The 20,253-nt window shown below is 47.9% G+C and overlaps 2 protein-coding genes across 2 annotated transcripts in view; one reads left to right on the forward strand and one right to left on the reverse strand.

Annotated features, from left to right (window-relative positions):
• Nucleotides 1-92: 92 nt before the first annotated feature.
• LOC310689402 (GTPase IMAP family member 8-like) lies at nucleotides 93-8,122 on the reverse strand. The gene is made up of 4 exons (XM_083467069.1): nucleotides 8,097-8,122; nucleotides 6,845-6,888; nucleotides 3,836-4,582; nucleotides 93-2,525 (listed from the first exon to the last, which is right to left on the reverse strand). Exons 1-4 carry the CDS (start codon nucleotides 8,105-8,107, stop codon nucleotides 1,897-1,899), a joined length of 1,431 nt encoding a protein of 476 aa, XP_083323195.1. The 5' UTR covers nucleotides 8,108-8,122; the 3' UTR covers nucleotides 93-1,896.
• Nucleotides 8,123-11,054: 2,932 nt separating this feature from the next.
• The window catches only part of LOC310689305 (verrucotoxin subunit beta-like), a 78,480-nt gene continuing 69,281 nt past the window's right edge, over nucleotides 11,055-20,253 (forward strand). The window contains exon 1 of the mRNA XM_083466860.1: nucleotides 11,055-11,887. The gene's annotated coding sequence lies outside the window, so the exon portion shown is untranslated. The remainder of the gene's footprint in view (nucleotides 11,888-20,253) is intronic.

A 20,253-nucleotide genomic window follows, 5' to 3' on the forward strand; every position in this document is an offset into this window, starting at 1 on the left:
TCTCAGCGAATGCGGGAGGAGGATGTGTCAAATGTTGCCAGAGGAAGAAAAAGACGTAGCAGAGTCCCCCAAAATATAGACCAGAGGCAATCTTTCATCCAGAAGAGCTTTACTGTTGCTGAAGGCATCATGGTCACAAATCCAATACATTCAGGATTGGCAGAGTCTATAAAAATCCAGTTGCAGCAGACTTAAACTAAGAACTTATAATAAACATAAACCCTTAACACTATACACAGAACAGAACACCACATCAGAACAAAGTGATAGAAAGAGAAAGTCAGAAGTGAAGCCCGGGCTCTTCCTGGCCTGACTCTTCCAGTCAGCGTGACCTTGCAGAAGAGATAACAGAAGCTGAGGAAACCAGCTGCTTCCCAGAAGGTTTAACCAAAACATCAACTCTCTGGCAGGCTCTTCACACACAGAGAAAAGATCTGCATCGCTTTTTAAGTTTTTACTCCGCAGATTGGCAGGATGGTGGTAACAGAGAGAAGGTAAATAAAGGGAAGATAGGCAAGCAGGACGGACAGAGGGGCCTATCCTGTTAAGGTGCAAGTCCATCATGGGATATGGCTGCAAGTCCAGCATTCCATTCTCACAATGGGCAACCAGTCGCCTTAAGCCAGTGGCTTTCAGCCAGTGTGCGGTGGCACCTTGGGGTGCCTTGAAGGATGGCCAGGGGTGCTGCTGGCAACACTGACCTCTGTCCCTCTTTCCTTCCTCTTCTATTGCCCTCTTGCTTCTCTGCCTCCCCAAGGCTGTTTGTTGCAGCAGCCCTGGCTACAAGCTCCCCAGGTGAATGGTGTCTCTGGGACTGGCCAGGCGGTGTTGGGTGCCAGGAGGTGAGGCGGCCTCGGAGTAAGCAAGCAAGTGGGCGAAGGAGCCCAGCCAACCAGCTCTTGCTGTTGGGAATGGACAGACAAGTCCCAGGCCCTGTGAGGCAGGGTGAGGAGGGACCTCTCTATGGGGCAGGAGGGCAGCTCAGAGACCAGGGGCGGCAGCTGCCCAGAGGACTCCCAAGGAGAGGGGAGAGGAGGCTGAGGGCACACTCCGCAAGGGAGGGTGTCCGAAAAGGGGTGAGGGGCTGTTGGCTCTGCAGGCAAGGGGTGGCATGACTGGGCTCCTGAGCCCCACAGGGGGGGGCACAGAAAGAAGGTTGGTCAAGGGAGCTGTGGACTCAAAAAGGTTGAAACCTTCTGGCCTGTAGGAAAGCAGCAAGCAGGATCTGATTTCTATCCTGTGGCTTCCAGCAGCTAGGATTCAGATTATAGGTAGGTAGCCCTGTTGGTCTGCCATAGTCGAAACAAAATTTAAAAATTCCTTCCGGTAGCACCTTAGAGAGCAACTAAGTTTGTTATTGGTATGAGCTTTTGTGTGCATGCACACTTCTTCAGGATTCAGAGTCATTGCTGGCCCCAGTTATTGAGGCAAAGTCCATGCTGTTGGTGGGCTTCATTCGGGCGCATCTGGTCAATCGTTGTGGGGAGAGACTGCTGGACTGCTCCCTTGGGCCTGATCCTGCAGAGCTCTTCTTAAGGTTCTTAGCAGGGGAGGCATGAAGAGAAGAAGGACCTCCTTAGATGACCTTGGGTGACCTTATCCATGCCTTTGACCCCCAATTTCTTAAAGGTAAACACCAGTGCTTTGAAAAGGGTTCAGATTTGGATAGGTACTCAGTGATGCTCTTTCCAAGTGAGCTGCGCAAAGTGAAAACCCTGCCCGCTGTGTTCTGCATTTATTGGCGCATCTGAAATGTCACCAGTCTGGCAGCCGCATTCTGGATTAGTTGTCGTTTCTGAGTCCCCTTCAAAGGTAGCTCCACACAGAGCGCGGGAGTCTAAGCGGGAGAAAACCAGAGTATGTTCTTTATGCATTTGCCTCAGCAACTTTGTCCAACTATGTCATCTTAGGATCGCCTTGATTCTTCTCTGCCATCTCCCCAATCATGGAGAGCAATTCCTCAGCTTGGGCTGCAAGCTGGTCTCCTGTTTCATTGTTGTTGAAACTGCAAAACCGTCCGCCACACTGATTCCTCAGTTCCTGAAAGTTTTTGTTGTCACTGGAAGATATGTAATCTTCCAATGTTTCATTCTGCAACCTTTCTTTGTGGCTGAAGACAACCACCATGCGCTCCTGGTCGTCGCTACTGTTGAATGTCTCCCTCACCCGCTGTACCACCTGGTGGTCTTCCTCTGTGAATCGGCCCACTGGGACGACCAGAACCAGAGCATGCCGGTGGGGCTGGGAGAGACGTCGGCAGTGCTCAATCTCAGTAGAATTTCTGGCTCCATCAGAGTCAAAAATCGCAGGCGTGTCAATGACAACTACCTGCTTCCCCTTCCACTCTCTTATTCCTAACCAGCAAGACTTTGTAACTGGGGTCATTTCAAGCCTGGAGTCAAACCTCTTTTTCCCAAGGATGGTGTTTCCAGTCGCACTTTTGCCAACCCCGGACTTTCCGACAATGACGATGCAAAGCTCCTTTTGCTCTGCTGAAACGGGATCAGCTGCATCTGTTGATGTTGCTGGAAAGAGAAGAACAGAGCTGAGGAATCCTAAAGCTTCTCCTGGGGATCAACACTTTGTACTGATTAGAGCCCTTGTAAGGCGTCACTTTTGCAATCTGAATTTCCTGAACTGCCCAAGCAGTTAACTATAGAATGGGATGCAGAAAGCTCAACCTATCTCTTTATTACAGCACGATACAGTTGCTAGTAATTTTAATGTTAAAGTTCTCTCTTTTGTTCTGTTTGGTACTATTTTATATATTTGGGCAAAGATTGTGTTTGACTACTGGTCATGGGCAGTAATAAAGAAACTGACTGACTGACTGAATACAGGAATCGGATTTTGAACCGTGCAATTAATTCTTGCTGTTTTGAATTTCATTGCGTTATTCTCTTCCTTAGTAGGTGGTGCAAATCACTATTCTGAATTATGTTTTTAGTGGGTTGGGAAAGGCGGCACTGGGAATGAGTTTACAGAACCAAGAGAGCAGTGGCCCCAAAAGCCTCAGAACCACTGGTTTTGGGTTTAAAGCCTAAACCCAGGAATTTAAACTGTGCCTGGAAACAAACCCGAAGCAGGTGACAGTTTCTCTGGCCAGCCTGTGCCTTAAATGTCTAATGTTTTACAGTTGTTTATGTGCTATAAGCCGCCGAGAGTGGCTGGTGAAACCCTGTCAGATGGGCGGGGTATAAATAACGAAATACTACTACTACTACTACTAATTTCAAACAGTGCTCAATCTCATTCCTTGCAGTTGCCTCCAGGGCTGCTAGATGTCACTCTGAGACAGAACATGTTTATTACAGACTTTTCCCTTCCACTCCCTTGTAGTCCTGTTTCCAAGGGTTCAAAAGTATTTTGCACATTGAGTGTGCGCTTACATACTGCCAAAAAGGAGTGAAACAAGGAAGTGGGCTGGCTTAAGAGGTAGATTTGGAAAGCATCTATTGTATGGGAAGTAAATTTGCTATTTTATAAAATAAATGGATCCAAACTACAAGAAAGAAGATTCCACCTAAACATTAGGAAGAACTTCCTGACAGTAAGAGCTGTTCGACAGTGGAATTTGCTGCCAAGGAGTGTGGTGGAGTCTCCTACTTTGGAGGTCTTTAAGCAGAGGCTTGACAACCATATGTCAGGAGTGCTCTGATGGTGTTTCCTGCTTGGCAGGGGGTTGGACTCGATGGCCCTTGTGGTCTCTTCCAACTCTAGGATTCTATCATTCTATGATTTTTCTTAAAAAAACTTTACACACATAGAGCAGGGCTCATTGCAAACCAGGAGGAATAGGCTGAAGCTGGAAGGAAACCCTGCCAGGAGTGCTTACTTTGAACAGGGGGGCTCTCTCCTCCTCCCACTCCGGACCCCTCAGTTCCTGGAATCTCCACGGCCTCCTGCTGCTTCTCTTCCTCTGGTGGGTGCCCAGAAAGGTCCTTTTCGTTTGGGATCGAGGTAGGACTCCCAACCCTTTCAGGCCAGCAGAAGGGCTTCTCCTGGTTCTTCTCCACCATGGCCTCCACCAAGGAGAGCAGTTTCTCAGCCTGCGTCTCCCTCTCGCTTTGGTTGCGGTTGTCGACTGAGAACCACTGGAAATCGCAGTGACCAATCATGTTCTGAAGGCGTTGGTATTCTGGGCTGGAGAGATGTTCCTCCAAAGCTGCGCTGTCCAGTTTTTCCCCAGTGAGTACAACAATCGTGTACTTCATGGCTTCACAGCCAAATATCTCCTGAACCCATTCTACTGCCTTATAGTCTGCATCGCCACAGTGGTGGGTGACCAGCAACAAAGCGTGCGGTCCCGGTCTGGATAGACGGAGGCAGTGCTGGGAGTCAGGGGAATCCTTGGCTGTGCCGCTCCCCAGGTCAAAATCAGCAGGCATGTCAATGAGGACTAGCCGCTTTCCCTCCCATTCCCCGATTCCTAACTGGCAGGATCTCGTCACGGTGCCAACCTCAAATGCCTCCCGCCTGAGAAGGGTGTTTCCTGTGGCACTTTTTCCTGCTCCTGGTTTCCCCACGAGGACAATCCGCACTTCATTGCTCTCTGTCGGAATCTGGTTCTCAGGATTTGGTGCTGTTGAGGAAAGTTCAGGTATTAGAGGGTGCAACGAAGGTTGTGTAGGAAACCAGTGCATTTCATTGATTTTGGGGGTTTCACGGGGTGTTTTGCCTGTAGTTTTGAAGGAGGGGCCCTAGGCTGGGGACCCCCTAAGTTATGTCTTGTAAGCAGAGATGGAAGGAGTCCATCTGTTTTGCAAAAAATAAATACCATACTCTTTGCACCATAGGACGCACCGGACAATAGGACGCACCTTGTTTTAGAGGGGGAGAACAAGAAAAAAAAATTCTCCCCCTCTCTGCCCAGTGCCCCTTCAGCGAAGCGGCAGGAGGCGCTGCACAGAGAGGGGGAGAATTTCCCCCCTCTTGTTTTCCCCCTCTAAAACAAGGTGCCGTTTAAGGTGCGTTCAGTCGCCTTCAGGCGGCTACCTTGGAAGCCTGGAGAGTGAGATGGGTCAGTGTGCACCGACCCCTCTCACTTTCCAGGCTTCAGGTTCCTTTCGACCTGCTCTTTGGGGCTGGCGGGGGGAAGCCCACCACCAGCCCCAAAGAGCAGGTCGGGGAGCAGCGGAAAGCTTCTATGGCTTCTTTAGCCCCCCGCGTGATCTCCCGGCTGGAGAGGTGACGCGCGGCTAAAGAGGCTCCTGCCATAGCCGCGCGTCACCTCTCCAGCCAGGAGAGGGTCACGGGGCTATGGCGTCTTCGCTCCATAGGACGCACACACATTTCCCCTTCATTTTTGAAGGGGAAAAAGTGCGTCCTATAGAGCGAAAAATACGGTAAATGCATAGCTGAGAGGTGATGTGATGGCACCGTAAGAGTATATCCCGGGTTGGCCTGTTGAAACTAGGAGTCTAAATGTGTGGGCGGTGTTAATAGGAACATTGCAGGGGTTGGACTAGAGCAGCGATTCTCAAGCTGTGGGTCCCTAGATGTTGTTGGACTACAACTCCCATCATCCCTGAGCTCTGGCCTTGCTAGCTAGGGGTGATGGGAGTTCAACAACATCTGGGGACCCACACGTTGAGAAAGGCTGGACTAGAGGATCTTTGGGGGAACCTTCCATGGTTCTGTGATTCTGTAAGGCAGTTCATGCGCTCCAAATCTGTTCCCACAAAAGATGCACAACTGGAATGATGGATGTCTCTAACCCTCTGCAGTGATTTATCCGAAGCTTAGAAACTTCATTATGTCGCTTCCCTTGACCGGAGTCACACTCAGGGAAAAGTTGCTGGCTGTGTGTATTCGAGATCTGTCTCGTTTCTGCCTTAGTTTCTCATCAGTGCTAGATGAGATTGGCACAGAGATCATTCCAGCCTTTGCTCTGCTCCTTCCCTTGCAGCCTGTCTGTGGCCGGAAAAAAAGTGTTTTAGCTGACCCCAGGAAGATCACTAGCCTCGTCCTGCTGATGACCTATGGAACCGCCTCTCCTGGTATGTCCCACGGAGGACCTTACGGTCTTCAAATAAAACCATCTTGGAGGTCCTGGGCCACAGGAAGGTTAGGCTGGCCTCAACCAGAGCCAGGGCTTTTTTGGCCGTGGCCCCGAACTGGTGGAACGCTCTGTCCCAAGAGACCAGGGCCCTGCGGGACTTGACATCTTTCCACAGGGCCTGCAAGACAGAGCTGTTCCACCAGGCCTTTGGTCAAGGCACAATCTGACTCCCTCCTTCGGTAATCCTCATAGAACTCTAGCCCAGTGGTTGCCATTAATTTGATTCTGAATTGATTAGAATGTATTTCAATTAATTGACTATGATTTTATGTACACTGTGCTATTTTTACTGTTGTTAGCCGCTCTGAGCCCGGCTTTGGCTGGGGAGGGCAGGATATAAGTAACATTATTTTATTATTTATTATTATTATTATGAGAATTCTCTATCTAATGCAATAGATCAGTGGCTCCCAAACTTTTTCCGGCCATTGCCTCCTTGGGGGCCACAAACTCATTCCCAGTGCTCCCTACTCTATCCTATCAAAAGCATTATTCAGAATAGCGGTTTGCATGGCACACATAGGAAGATAATAACACAATGAAATTCAAAACAGTAATAATCAATTGCACATTTGCACATAATCCAATTAAAACTATTCAATTAATTCAATGAAACGGATGAACTTGATCCAGCAATTCCAACTTTTCAGAGTCCGATAGTCATTTGCTCTTCTAGCGCCCAGGCTGCTGCCCCCTGCCTTGTAGTGACCCCTCCCTAGGGAACCCCACACTTTGCATATGACCTTCGGGGGCTCTTGAGGAAACTCTTGAGGAAAAACTTACCAGTACTAAACCAGCTCCTAATGGAAGGGAAGAATCCTGTAACCCTAGAAGTAGAGAGGAGAAGAAAGAATGAGGAGGGGGCCTTGCCTTTCACCCAGCAAGAAGTTCAACCATTTAACGTTTCACAGGGGAAATAAGCAGTTGTGTACAGAACCAGTTTGTGGGCAAAGCATATCCTTCTGTATCTTATAGGGAAATGTCATGTCATGTTACGTTTCACAATCCTCTTGCAATATTCATCCAAAGAGGTTGTGGTATATTTAGCAATTCCCAACATGGTTTCTTCCTGCGATGACAGTTGTAGCTCAGTCGGTAGAGTGTGAGCCTCTTACTCTCTGGGTTGTGGGTTCGAGCCCCACATTGGACAAAAGATCCCTTTATGCAGGGGGCTGGACTAGATGACCCTCGGGTCCCTTCCAGCTCTACCATTCTATGTTATTTCTGAAGGGCTTCAGGCTTGACAGGGCTCTTGGGCTCGAATCCTGCCTGTGGGCTTCACTTTGGGGCACCCAGCTGGCACTGTGAGAACAGAACGTGGGACTAGCTGTGCCCCTGGCCTGATCCTGCAGGCTCTCCTTATGTTCTTAAGGCTGCAGGTATGGGGTCTCAGATCAGGTCCCATTAGCAGAACCCAACACAGGCTGGGCGCCCCCTTGCCATGCCCTTTTACACCTATAACAGTCTTTGGCCACCCTCCACTTGGTTCTGTAAACCCACCCCCAGTGCCCTATTCTGCCCAAAGCATAATTCATAATATTGGCTTGCATGACCCACTAAGGAAGGAAACAACATAATGAAATTCAAAAGAGTAAGAATTAATTGCACATTTGTTTGAAATCCAATTAAAACTACTTAGTTTAACGAATTCAGTAAAATGGGTGTCCAGTGACACTAGCTTTTCAAAGTCAGTCATTTGCACCTTCCCCCCTGCTTCCCCCCTTTTCCTCTTAGTGCCCCCTAAATAACCCCACCCATTTTGGGAACTACTGATCTACAAAGAGCCCCCGGAAGAGAGATTTGGAGTTCAGCCTCCCCTTCTGTTTTGAGCAGAATACCAAACTGGCCTTGGATCTGGAGGAGGAGGTTAGAGGGAGCAGAAGGCTGCTGGGGCTTCAAAGCACTCAGTCCGGCTCCAGAAGGGCAAGTCTGCTCGTTGTAATTCCATCTGTATATTTTTAGTTATTTTAGTCGGGTATTTTCAGTGTCCCCTCCCATAGCAAAGTTTATGAAAAGGAATTAAACACCTTCTTACAATTTGTCCATCTCCGCTAAGGGAATCTTTCTCCAGCGTCTCTCTCTCTCTGGGCTGCGAACTCCGCGGAGAGAAATGCTTTCTAGTTTCACTTTCAAGCGCAGCCTTGAATCTAGCGCCCTTCCTGTCAGAGCTGCAAGCAGCTGTCTCTGTGCCCTCCCAGGCTGCTGTAATTCAGCCACCCAGTTGAAGGCCATCCCAGATTCTCTGCTGTTCTGAAAACCAAGCTGGAAGCTGGCTCTGTTCTCCCCAGCAGTTTGGGTGCCCGTTGGACCCAAAAGCGCAGGGTTCGCTGGGTAGGAGATTTATTCATTTTTATTCATTCTTTGGTGCATCCCGGGTCCCTCTGCATCTGAGCTGAAGGCACAACCCCCGGAGAACAAGACCCACGGGCAGCACTGCAGGGCTGTTGTGTTGCAGCTGGGCAAGGAAGGGGGTGGGAGATCCTCTCTCAGGCACCCCCCCCTCCATCACTCATGCAAAACCATGCTGCAAATCCGCTACCTGATTCCCACCTCTAGAGGTGCAAACCTTTCCAGAAATCACGTTCAGCCTATTCACCATGCATGGGGAGCATTCGGTATTTTGGGCAGTGTGATTCAAACACTATTAACTGAAATATTGTTTTGTGCATCCCTGTCTCTGAGAGGGGATGTGTGTGTGGTTTGTTGGTTTGTTCGTTTTGGGAGGAGGGAAAGCGAAAGTGATCAGCCATGGGCCATTTCTGAGAATTCACATGGTTAGAAAGAACACCCTGTTTGGGTCCAGAAGCCAACAGGCAGGGAGGGTGTGTTGTTTTTCTTCCTGGCCATTTCCTTCTTTCATTTGAGTGACCTTTCAATGCAAAACAGGATACTAATCTCTCTCCCCTTTGCAAAACAGCTCAGGAAAGATTTCCACGTTTTATGTTTTGTTTATGCTGTACAGTGGCGTAGCATGGGGGGTGCAGGGGGGGCCGGCCGCACCGGGCGCAACATCGGGGGGGGGGGGCCCGCTCGCACCCGAGTGCTAAAATCCACGGGTTAGGGGGCGCAAATTACTTGCCTTGCCCCGGGTGCTGACAACCCACGCTACGCCACTGATGCTGTAAGAACGTACGAAGAGCGTACGCCACTGATGCTGTAAGAACGTACGAAGAGGGATCAGGCCAGGGGCCTATCTAGTCATAGAATCAAAGAACAAGAGTTGGAAGGGACCCCAAGGATAATCTAGTCCAACCCCTTGCAATGCAGTTGCCCCACACGGGGATTGAACCTGCAACCTTGGCGTTTTCAGCACCACGCTCTAACCAACAGAGCTCTCCAGTCCAGCCTCCTGTTCTCACAGTGACCAGCCAGATGCCCCCAAGGGAAGCCTGTGAGCAGGAGCTGAGCTCAAGAACAACTCCCCCCCCCCCTGGAGTTTCCAGCAGCTGCCATTCAGAAGCATCACTGCCTCCAGCTGTGGCTAACTCCAGCTGTGCACAAACATTATTTCACATGCATGTATCTTCAGTGACTCATATGTGCTGTGAAGGCAACAAATGTGTGTTTGTAAACGTATCTGGCACACAGGTATATTCATCTGAGTGGCATTGATGAGGATGAGGATGATGACATACTTAATAAAAATAAGAACAAAAACCAATAATCCCCCTTGCACAACACATATAAAAGCACTTTGGATATCAATCCACCAAAGGCCTTGTTGGAGAGGAGCATTTTTGCCTGGCACCTAAAGATGCATAATGAAGGTGCCAGGCGAGTCTCTTTGGGAGAGCATTCCCCAAATGGGGAGCCACTGCAGAAAAGGCCCTGTCCTCATGTTGCCACCCTCTTGTGGAGGAGGCACATGAAGAAGGCTATCTGGCGTGCAGGTGGGGTTGGCCACAGATCCTTTTCCAGGACACACTCAGTGGCGAAATTGAGTTTGCACAACCAGCACAAACGCCCAGAGAAAGGTGGGGGAGAAGATCCTGCAGTTTACGGACAGCAGGTAGCAGTTGGGCAGCAGGACCCGGTTGAGGTTTTGCAAGTCAGTGCAAGATCTCAACTCCGCTGTGTTTGTTTGCTTTGCAAACTGCCTGGGTGTCCCCGCAAGCATTGGAAGGGGGAATGAGCCCTTCTGGAGATTTTTGTCCAGGAGCAACCAGCCCACTCTCCCAGAGTGGAGAGAGCTTGCTCTTTGGGATCTGCAGCCTGGGAATCAGCTCTATTGCACAGTATGTTTCCGAGCACAGTTCAAAGTGTTGGTGTTGACCTTTAAAGCCCTAAGCGGCCTCGGCCCAGTAGACCTGAAGGAGCGTCTCCACTCCCATCGTTCTGCCCGGACACTGAGGTCCAGCTCCGAGGGCCTTCTGGCAGTTCCCTCCCTGCAAGAAGCAAAGCTACAGGGAACCAGGCAGAGGGCCTTCTCGGTGGTGGCGCCCGCCCTGTGGAACGCCCTCCTACCAGATGTCAAAGAGATAAACAACTACCTGACATTCAGAAGACATCTGAAGGCAGCCCTGTTCAGGGAACGTTTTAATATCTGAAGGACTATTGTATATTGTATTTGTTGGAAACTGCCCAGAGCGGCTGGGGAAACCCAGCCAGATGGGCAGGGTACAAATAATATATTATTATTATTATTATTATTATTATTGATGCAGGAGTGAGGAGTTTATCTGCCTCCTTTTTACAGTACACACAGAATGCTAGAATCCTAGAATGGTAGAGTCGGAAGGTACACCCCAAAGGTCATTTAGCGCAACCCCCTGCAAGGCAAGAATCTCATCTAAAGCATCCATGACAGGTGACCATCCAACCTCTGCTTATAAATCTCCAAGGCAGGAAAGTCCACCACCTCCTGAGGGCGACCATTCCTCTGCCAAACTGCTTTTACTGTCTGAAATCTTTTCCTGATATTTAGCCAGAATCTCCTGTCTTGTAACATGACGCCATTGGTTTGAGTCCTACCCTCTGGGGACGGAGAATACAAGCTTAGTGCATCTTCCATGGGACAGCTCGTGAGATATGTGAAGATGGCTCTCCTATTTCCTCTCAATCGCCTCTTTTCCGGGCTAAACATCCCCAACCTCATCAACTGTTCCTCCCAAGGCTTGGTCTCCAGACTCTTGATCACCTTGGTCGCCCTCCTCTGCCCACCTTCCAGCTTGTCAGCATCCTTCTTAAACTATGGCGCCCAGGACTGGACACAGTATTCCAGCTGCGCTCTGGCATCTGGAAGGGGATGGCATCCCGGTAGCAACTGGCTTTCTTCTGTTGAGACGGTCAGTCAGTTCCTTCCTCAGCAGACTGCAAGCTTCACATGAGCCCACAGTGTGATGCAGCAGCAAAAAAGGCTAATGCTCTTCCAGGCTGCCTCCACTGGTCTAGTGTCCCGATCAAGGGCAGTAATGTGTCTCTGGCACATGGTCTGACTCTGTATAAGGCTGCCTCCTATGCCTCTGAATACCCCAAGTGTGGGGAAAGCCATTGAGCTGACGTCTTGCTTGTGAGTTTCCTGTCATGGCATCTGGTTTGCAGAGCCATCAGGCTGCTGGACAATGATAGACCCCTTTTGCCTGACCCTTCAGCTGGACTCTTTTGACGCTATTGTGTTCTCCTTTTATGGATGTGTAATTGGATGAATCAACCAGAAGAAAACTCTTTCACTTTCCATATGTCCAACATTCGGCTATTAATGTGCACTCAAAACCTGCGTCATATTCAGATCTCTCAGAGGAATGAAGAGAGCCAGAGGCTGCCAGAATTTGCAGAGGGAAACAGCAACTTTCTCCAGGCTGAGAAAACTGCCCAGCAGAAGTCAAGGTAGTGAAAACACCCCTCTCTTCTGGTGGAATTAAGCAGAGGTGGGGATCCCTCCTGCAGGAGGAAATGGAGGGTGGGGGGTGGGGTGGGAAAATATTTTGCAAATGCCACAATGTTCCTTCCACACCTGGTTTTTAAGGGGCGGTTGGTGGTTGGAGGCAAAGTCTGCCCTCCTGGGTGATGCTCTTAAAGGGAGGGGGAAAAGGGGGCACAATCCGTGCCAAGGATTCACCCCTTTCTCTTTTTATATAATTTTTATTAAATTTTCTGTGTTACAATTTAAAATACTCATTTTACATCCTTGAAATAGCAATGACTTCCCTTCTTTTCTTTCCATGGTTCATTTTACATCTCATAAATCCCTGCATATTTTACAAAAACTAAACCATTCAGTATTCCATTATTGCATCCATCCAGACTTATTTACACTGCTGAATTTATCTTAATGCTGCCAGTGTCTTCAGCTGTGCACAATTATTTTCCATATATTCAATAAACATTTTCCAATCTTCTTTAAACACATTTTCTTCTTGTTCTGTTATTCTATATCTTGAGTCTGCAAGCTGTGCATATTCAGTCAACTTCAGTTGCCGTTCTTCTTTGGTTGGGACCTCGCTCGTTTTCCATTTTGGGGCTAACAAAACACGGGCCGCAGTAGTAACATACATAAATAACCTTTCCGGACACCTGGGAATTTCAGTCTGAATTATCCCCAACAGAAAGGACTTGTCCTTTGTTTCCCAGTCTAATAACAGATTATACATTTTAAACAAAAGTTTCTCTTTGTTTTGTAGAAGTTCTTTCTTTGAATTGTGAGCTTTGGTCCAAAAAACCATTCTTCCTATCTACTTTAAACATTTCATGTGACAGACGGTATTGCAACCAATCCGTAATATGGCTCCTTACATTTTCCATTGATTTCAGTTTAGGTTCCGTCCCTGTAAAATACAGCAATTCCCCGTAAGTCACCCACTGTCTATCCATATTAACTCTCTTAATTGTAATAGCCTTGATAGGAGATAGCCATAAAGGTGTTTTCCTTTCCAGCAGATTTTTATATTTCTCCCAAACTCTATACAGATTCTTCCTAAGGATATGGTCCATAAAACTTTTATAAATTTTTGCCTTCCAATACCAAAGACATGCATGCCAACCAAATTGTAAGTCATAAGTCCAGGATGTACAAAAAGGATTCACCCCTTTTTGGAGGCGTGTGAAGGAGAGGTCAGGTGGTAGAAGTTTCCACAAACGCCCTACCTCCAAAAAGGCACAGCCACCGGTTAGATCCTTTCTCCTTCTTCCTGCGAGATGCAATGCTCCCCCCCCCCCCGATTCCCAGACCATTAAAAAACCTACAAGGAAGGAGATTGCACCACCTTCTGAGTCTGTTCCACCAAACAGTTCTTGCCTCCAGAAAGTTCCTCCTAAGGCTTAGTCAGAGTCTCCTTTTTTGTAAATCAAATCCCCTGGTTCGGGGCCTGCCCTCTGGAGCAACAGAAAACAAGCTTGCTCCCTCTTCGGTGTGACATTAAAGTACAGGTGTGGGGGTTCAGGCTGCAAACCTGTGAGGTTGTAAGTCCTCTGGCTCTGATTTGCGGGCACATCCTCTGTACATTGTTTTGTTGTTGTAAAATAGCACAATTAAGAAATGCTGAAAATCAGCCTGCCATGTTTACTGACCCCACAGTAAAAGTGACTAGATTGGGTTGACTGATTTGATCTTCTTGTGAAATTGACTAGAATGTAGAAGGGGCGTTCTCAGGTGAAATCATTCGGTTTAGAGTTTGATATGTAACCCTGTTTACGCAGAACTGAGCTTATCTGCCCTTATTCCCTTATGGAAGTCCTTTGTAGGTTCTCCATCGGTCGGAAAAAATAACAGAGGCCAACCAGAGAATATTGAGAAGCAAAGCAGCTCGTAAGCCTGATCTTTATTGAACTGTTGCAACAGGGTGCTCCCCTCACACCCAGGAGGACCCAGAACAAAGGTGTGCCTGCCTTTATATAGACATTTTAAATTCCCTGCCCTGTTACCCAAGACCACCCCCCACAAACATCATACCTACACCACAGAAATGCGGTCTACAACAGAAATTTGAATGTTGTTGTTTTTCCTGTCTGCCAGGTTATCTGATAATGCCTTATCTGATTGCCTTTTCTGGTAGTCTGGCCATTCCTTTGAGATGGTAATCACTTAATTCCTGAGACAACGGGAAGGTTCCCTCACCCCCTCCCTCCTTGCAGAGAAACATTTGGTTAGTCTGGGAGTCAAAATGGTTTCAGGACTGTGCTGCTCCAGAATTTTTTTACTACACTGCAAACGTTCTTGCCTTGTACAACAAGTAGCAATGGAAGGACCTCTAAGTTTTGGTTCTTCCAGTTTCTATGATTCCCTTTTGGACTTAGACCCCTCACGAGGAGTTCAATGTTTTTTCACTGGAGCCAAGGTAGAGGGCCAGCAACCTTTATCTCATTGAATGTTGCTTCCTTAGCGACCAGTCTTAGAGGAGGACTGATTTATGTATTCCCCAAACTTTGTTTTTGGCTAAGGACTCCAGTAGCAGGAAAGTCCCAGGAGAGAAACTGAGTTTCCAACACTGAGAGTCCCCCAGGAGTTCTGCAAATGACTTTTGGTGTTTTTAATGCAGGATTTCTGGACCGCTGTGAACCTTGATGGCAGCTTGTCTTTCTGCAACAGGCAGCATGGCCAAAGGTGAGTCTTAGGGCTTTCGTCTTGACCATGTCGCCTTGTCCCTGGCATAGGTTTGGACATTTCATGAGAGAGATGTCACCATGTGCTATCTGAGAACTTCATGAAAATGACTTACATATGGTACCTGATCCCATCCAAATCAGTCAGAATAAATAAATATCAGCAATAGGTTTTGGACTTGCAACAAAATGAAGGAACCTTATTCCACATGTGATGGACATGTCCCCAAAGTAATAATAATAAAAAAAGGACATGACCTATGAGGAACCAAAAATAAATAAATGCTAAAACACACAGAGGACGAGATGGTTGGACAGTGTTCTTGAAGCAACTAACATGAGTTTGACCAAACTGCGGGAGGCAGTGGAGGACAGAAGTGCCTGGCGTGCTCTGGTCCAGGGGGTCACGAAGAGGCAGACACGACTAAACGACTAAACAACAACAAAACACAAAAATTTTAAAAGAAATCCTACATTTATCTATTTTGGCATTCTAACAATGAGCATCCCAAATGAATCATAGAATCATAGAATCATAGAATCATAGAGTTGGAAGAGACCCCAAGGGCCATCGAGTCCAACCCCCTGCCAAGCAGGAAACACCATCAGAGCACTCCTGACATATGGTTGTCAAGCCTCTGCTTAAAGACCTCCAAAGTAGGAGACTCCACCACACTCCTTGGCAGCAAATTCCACTGTCCAACAGCTCTTACTGTCAGGAAGTTCTTCCTAATGGTTAGGTGGAATCTTCTTTCTTGTAGTTTGGATCCATTGCTCCGTGTCCGCTTCTCTGGAGCAGCAGAAAACAACCTTTCTCCCTCCTCTATGTGACATCCTTTTATAATGAAAATAAAAGAGTGTTTCTTGATGTGACAACATCAGCTAGAATGTTAATAGCAAAATACTGGAAAATGAGTTAATACCAACAAAAGATGAGTGGCAATTTAAAGTTGTGCTAGTACCTCAAACTAGCCATAATGACAGAACTAATAAGAAATACTCAGGCAAACAGGGTAAAAGGGAATAGGTTTGCTTAAAACTACCTGACAAAATACAATTCCAAAACAATACTTGGTTGTGCTTAGATTAATTTCATAGACATAATGGAAGAACTGATTTAATAAACGAAAACAGATTATTTGTAACTTAAAAAGTGTTAAAGCCACAAATACAAATGCAATTACTTTTCTGAGAACCTTGGATATAGAATATATAAATTACTGTTTGTATCCCATTATTATTATTATTATTATTATTATTATTATTATTATTATTATTATTATTATTATTACAGGATGGACAGATCTTCCGAATTCGAAGCTGGCTCTTTGTTGGCCAGTAATCCACATTTTATAGCACATACCTCATTAATACTCCCACAGCCACAGATAGAACCAACAGTCCCCCAATCAACCCAGGAGGGAGAGAGGGATTGACAGTTAACGAAACACCATGGGACTGTCCTCCCTGCTTGGGGTGCGGTTGGTTGGGTTTTATCTTCTAGGGATACTTACCCTATCAAACCTCCACCTCTTCCCCATACCATTTTGACCCAGGAGTCCTGGCCCAAGGATGACTTGTTAGTGAGGGGATGTTACCCATCTATTGGGGAGACTAGTATGGGGTCTGGGATTTCCATTATTGAAGGGCTAGGGAGGAATGGCGGTGGGGCTAGATATCTCCATCGGTGAAGGGTTTCGAGATGCAGTGATCCTTGAACCCCTTCCAATCTACACCCCATCTGAAGGGATGAGGGTAGGGAGAGCAAGGATTACACACCTCCATCATTGGTGCTGTGCAATGCCAGGTCCATAGGCAACAAAACTGCCACCATGTGTGACTTTTTTGTCTCGCAGGGGATTGACCTGGCTTGTGTGACAGAGACCTGGGTACGGGAAGGCGAAGTAGTCTCCCTACATGAGATAACACCCCCAGGTTTCTCTGTCCTTCATCAATCGTGGACTGTGGGTTGGGGGGGAGGAGTAGCGTTGTTATTCCAGGAGGATTGCTCTTTCAGAGCTCTGCCATCACCGGCGATCTCCGGCATTGAATGTGTTGGTCTCGTGTGGGGCATCAAGGAGAGCTTGGCTGTCTGGCTGGTGTACCGACCACCCAGCACACCGGCAGCCACCCTGTCAGACCTGGTGGAGGTGGGGGCGGGCTGGGCCTTGGAGTTCCCAAACCTACTGGTTTTGGGAGACTTCAACGTCCATGCCGATGCCGCTCCCTCCTCACAGGCTCTGGACCTAGCGACTTCCATGGCAACACTAGGGCTCTCCCAGTTTGTTTTGGGCCCCACTCATCAAGCAGACCACACGCTGGATCTGATCTTTGGGGCTGGCATAGATGTGATCATGCTCCCCGCTGTGGAAGTGCCATGGTCTGATCACTACGCTCTGAAAGCCAAGATTGACTTCCTGCTCCTCCCCTGCTCGGGTGACGAACCTATTTGGGCTCGTCCGCAAAGGCTGACGGATCCTGATAGATTCCGACTAGCCTTGCAGGACCCTGCTCCTCCTGGCGACTCATTAGATGACCTTGTTGAGAACTGGAATGTTGGAAAACTAGCCCCCTCGGGAGAGGCTGGCCCCTCTCCCAGGCTACAGGGGCCTGTTTGCCGGTGATATTCCCTGGCTGGCATCCCGGCAGTCCAGGGAGATCTTGATAGGCGACACCTCCCTGATGAAAGGTGCACACCCCCTTCCCTCTTGCGTACCAGCAGGAGAAAGAAGATAGCCAGAAAGTCTATTTCATCCCTAGTTTATTTCTGACTGTACAACTGTACATAAAACATGTCTGCTCGCTCAGTCTCCTCCGAGCAACTGCATCAAACTTCCTTCACACAAGCAACAGGAAGGTCTCATATTACACTGAGAACAAATCTCTGAGAAATCCCTGGAACATCCTGTCCCACGGTCAGGGCCATCATGTAATGTAAACATCGAACTGCTTGTTCGCATCTGCGTAGTAGCCATATCCCAACATGGAGTAACCGGCTCTTGGCAGCCATTGATGAGATCGTGCCTAAGCGCCCTCTGCGACCCCGTCAAAACCGGGCCCCTTGGTTTACTGAGGAGCTCCGGAAAATGAAGCGGGATCTCAGACGGCTAGAACGAGTATAGTGACAGACTCGTGACGGAGCCTCAAGAACATCTTATAGGACGCTTATGAAAGCCTATGAGATGGCTATGAAAGCTGCTAAGAAATCTTACTTTGCAGCTTCCATTGCATCCGCTAGCTCTCGCCCGGCACAACTTTTTAGAATAATTAGGTCAATAACGTCCTTAGGAGGACAACCAAATTTAAGCACAAATTCGACCCACAGCTGTGAGGCATTCACGAGCGGAGAAAGTCTTGTTGCTCCGCCGTGACCTCCCTGCCAATTTAGATACAGTGAATGAACTGGAGGCCCCTCGTCAGACTTCAGGTCCAGTGTTGGACCATTTCAATCGGATACTCCCTGCTGATGTGGATAGATTCCTCCAAGTTGGTAGGCCCACCACCTGCCTCCTTGATCCGTGCCCGTCTTGGCTGATTAGGGAGTGTCCAGATATTGCGTCTTTGTCTCTTAACACGGGGACATTCCCAAGGGAACTGAAGGAAGCAGTGGTGTGTCCACTCTTAAAGAAAACTTCATTCGATCCCTTAGACCTATCCAATTACCGCCCAGTTTCAAATCTTCCATATCTCAAGGTAATTGAGAGAGCGATTGCTGAACAGCTTGGTAGGTTTCTGGAGGAAACATTGGCTTTAGATTCATTTCAGTCCGGTTTCTGTCCTGGTTTTGGGACCGAGACGGCTCTGGTTGCCCTAACAGATGATCTCTGTAGACAACTGGATCGAGGCGGGTCAGGACTGGTGATCCTTTTAGATTTGTCAGCAGCCTTTGACATGGTCGATCATGATCTTCTGGACCACCGCCTCGCAGACGTGGGGATACAGGGCATAGCCCGTAACTGGCTGTGCTCTTTTATCTCTGGTCGGGGACAGAGGGTGGCACTAGGGAGAGAATTGTCGTCGCGCCACTCCTTGGTGTGTGGAGTACCGCAGGGCGCAATCCTCTCCCCGATGCTTTTAAACATCTTTATGCCCAGATTATCCGGAACTTTGGGCTGGGCTGTTACCAATATGCTGATGACACTCAGCTCTATCTGCTGATGGATGGCCACACCGACTCGGCCCCGAACACACTGACCAGATGCTTGGAAGCTGTGGCTGGATGGTTTTGTGGGAGCCGATTGAAACTAAATCCTTCGAAGACAGAGGTCCTATGGCTGGGTCGGGATGGCATGGGGATGAGGGACCAACTCCCTTCTCTTGCGGGGGCCCAATTAGTGCCATTGCCTTCTGTTAAGAGTTTGGGTGTAATCCTTGACGCCTCCCTTTCCATGGAGGCGCAGGTTACAGCAACAGCCAAGGCGACATTTTTCCACCCTCGCCACATCAAGCAGTTGGTCCCTTACCTTTCCCGCCTCGACTTGGCCACAGTGATCCATGTGACAGTCACCTCCAGGCTTGACTACTGTAATTCGCTCTACTTGGGGCTGCCCTTGAAGCTGTCCCAGAAACTCCAGCGGGTGCAGAATGCTGCAGCGAGGCTCCTCACGAGGTCTCTGCCATGGGAGCATATTCACCCAGTGCTTTTCAAGCTGCACTGGCTCCCGGTGGAGTACAGGGTCAGATTTAAGGTGCTGCTTTTGACCTTTAAAGCCCTTCATGGCCTAGGACCCTCGTACCTACGGGACCGCCTCTCCCGGTATGCCCCACAGAGAGCCTCAAGGTCCATAAATAGCAACACCCTAGTGGTCCCAGGCCCGGTCTGGTGGAACGCTCTGCCTCATGAGACCAGGGCCCTGCAGGATCTGATTTCTTTCCACAGGGCCTGTAAGACAGAGTTGTTCCGCCTGGCCTTTGGCTTGGAGCCAATTTGATTCCCTCCCTCTCTTTCTTTTTTCTTTTCCTTCTCCTCCTGCGATGAGGCTGCATTTTAATATTTTAATGTTTCAATATTTTAATGTTGTATTTTAATTTTGTTTTTAAGTTGTAATCATTCAACTTGTTTTTATTATTGCTTGTAAGCCGCTCTGAGCCCGGCCTTGACTGGGGAGGGTGGGGTATAAATAAAAATTATTATTATTATTATTATTATTATTATTATTATTATTATTATTATTATTTGTGCTGTGGGAGAAAAGAAGGGACAAACACTTTGTTAATGGGGTTGAGTCTTCTTAGAGGTTCACATATCCTGTTGAAAGGGGAATTTTTTTTCCCCATGTGAAAATCTGTCACGAAATGCTGTTCCTAAATGCATAGGCATATACACACAAAACAAAACCTGGTATAAAATTCTTTTAAATCCCTTTTGGGGGGGGGACTACTCAAGAGAGGAACTCACAGTGGGAGTGCTCTGATATTTACCTGCAGAAAGAATTTGGCATGTTAGATTTGGAACTTGGCAACCTCTTTGACTTTTGATGGCCCAGGACTTAACATTCCAAGGGCATCCATATCACTGTTGAGCAGCTCTTGACACCAGAACGTTCTTCTTGACGTTTTGTCAGAATCTCCTTTCTTGTAGAAAAAATTAGGTAACTAATAAGTAGCATGCCTATGAAACATTTGTAAGCCCATTTTTTATTTTTTATTTTTTG

Source organism: Podarcis liolepis, assembly GCF_965112155.1.
Source record: "Podarcis liolepis genome assembly, chromosome: 12".
NCBI lineage: Eukaryota > Metazoa > Chordata > Lepidosauria > Squamata > Lacertidae > Podarcis > Podarcis liolepis.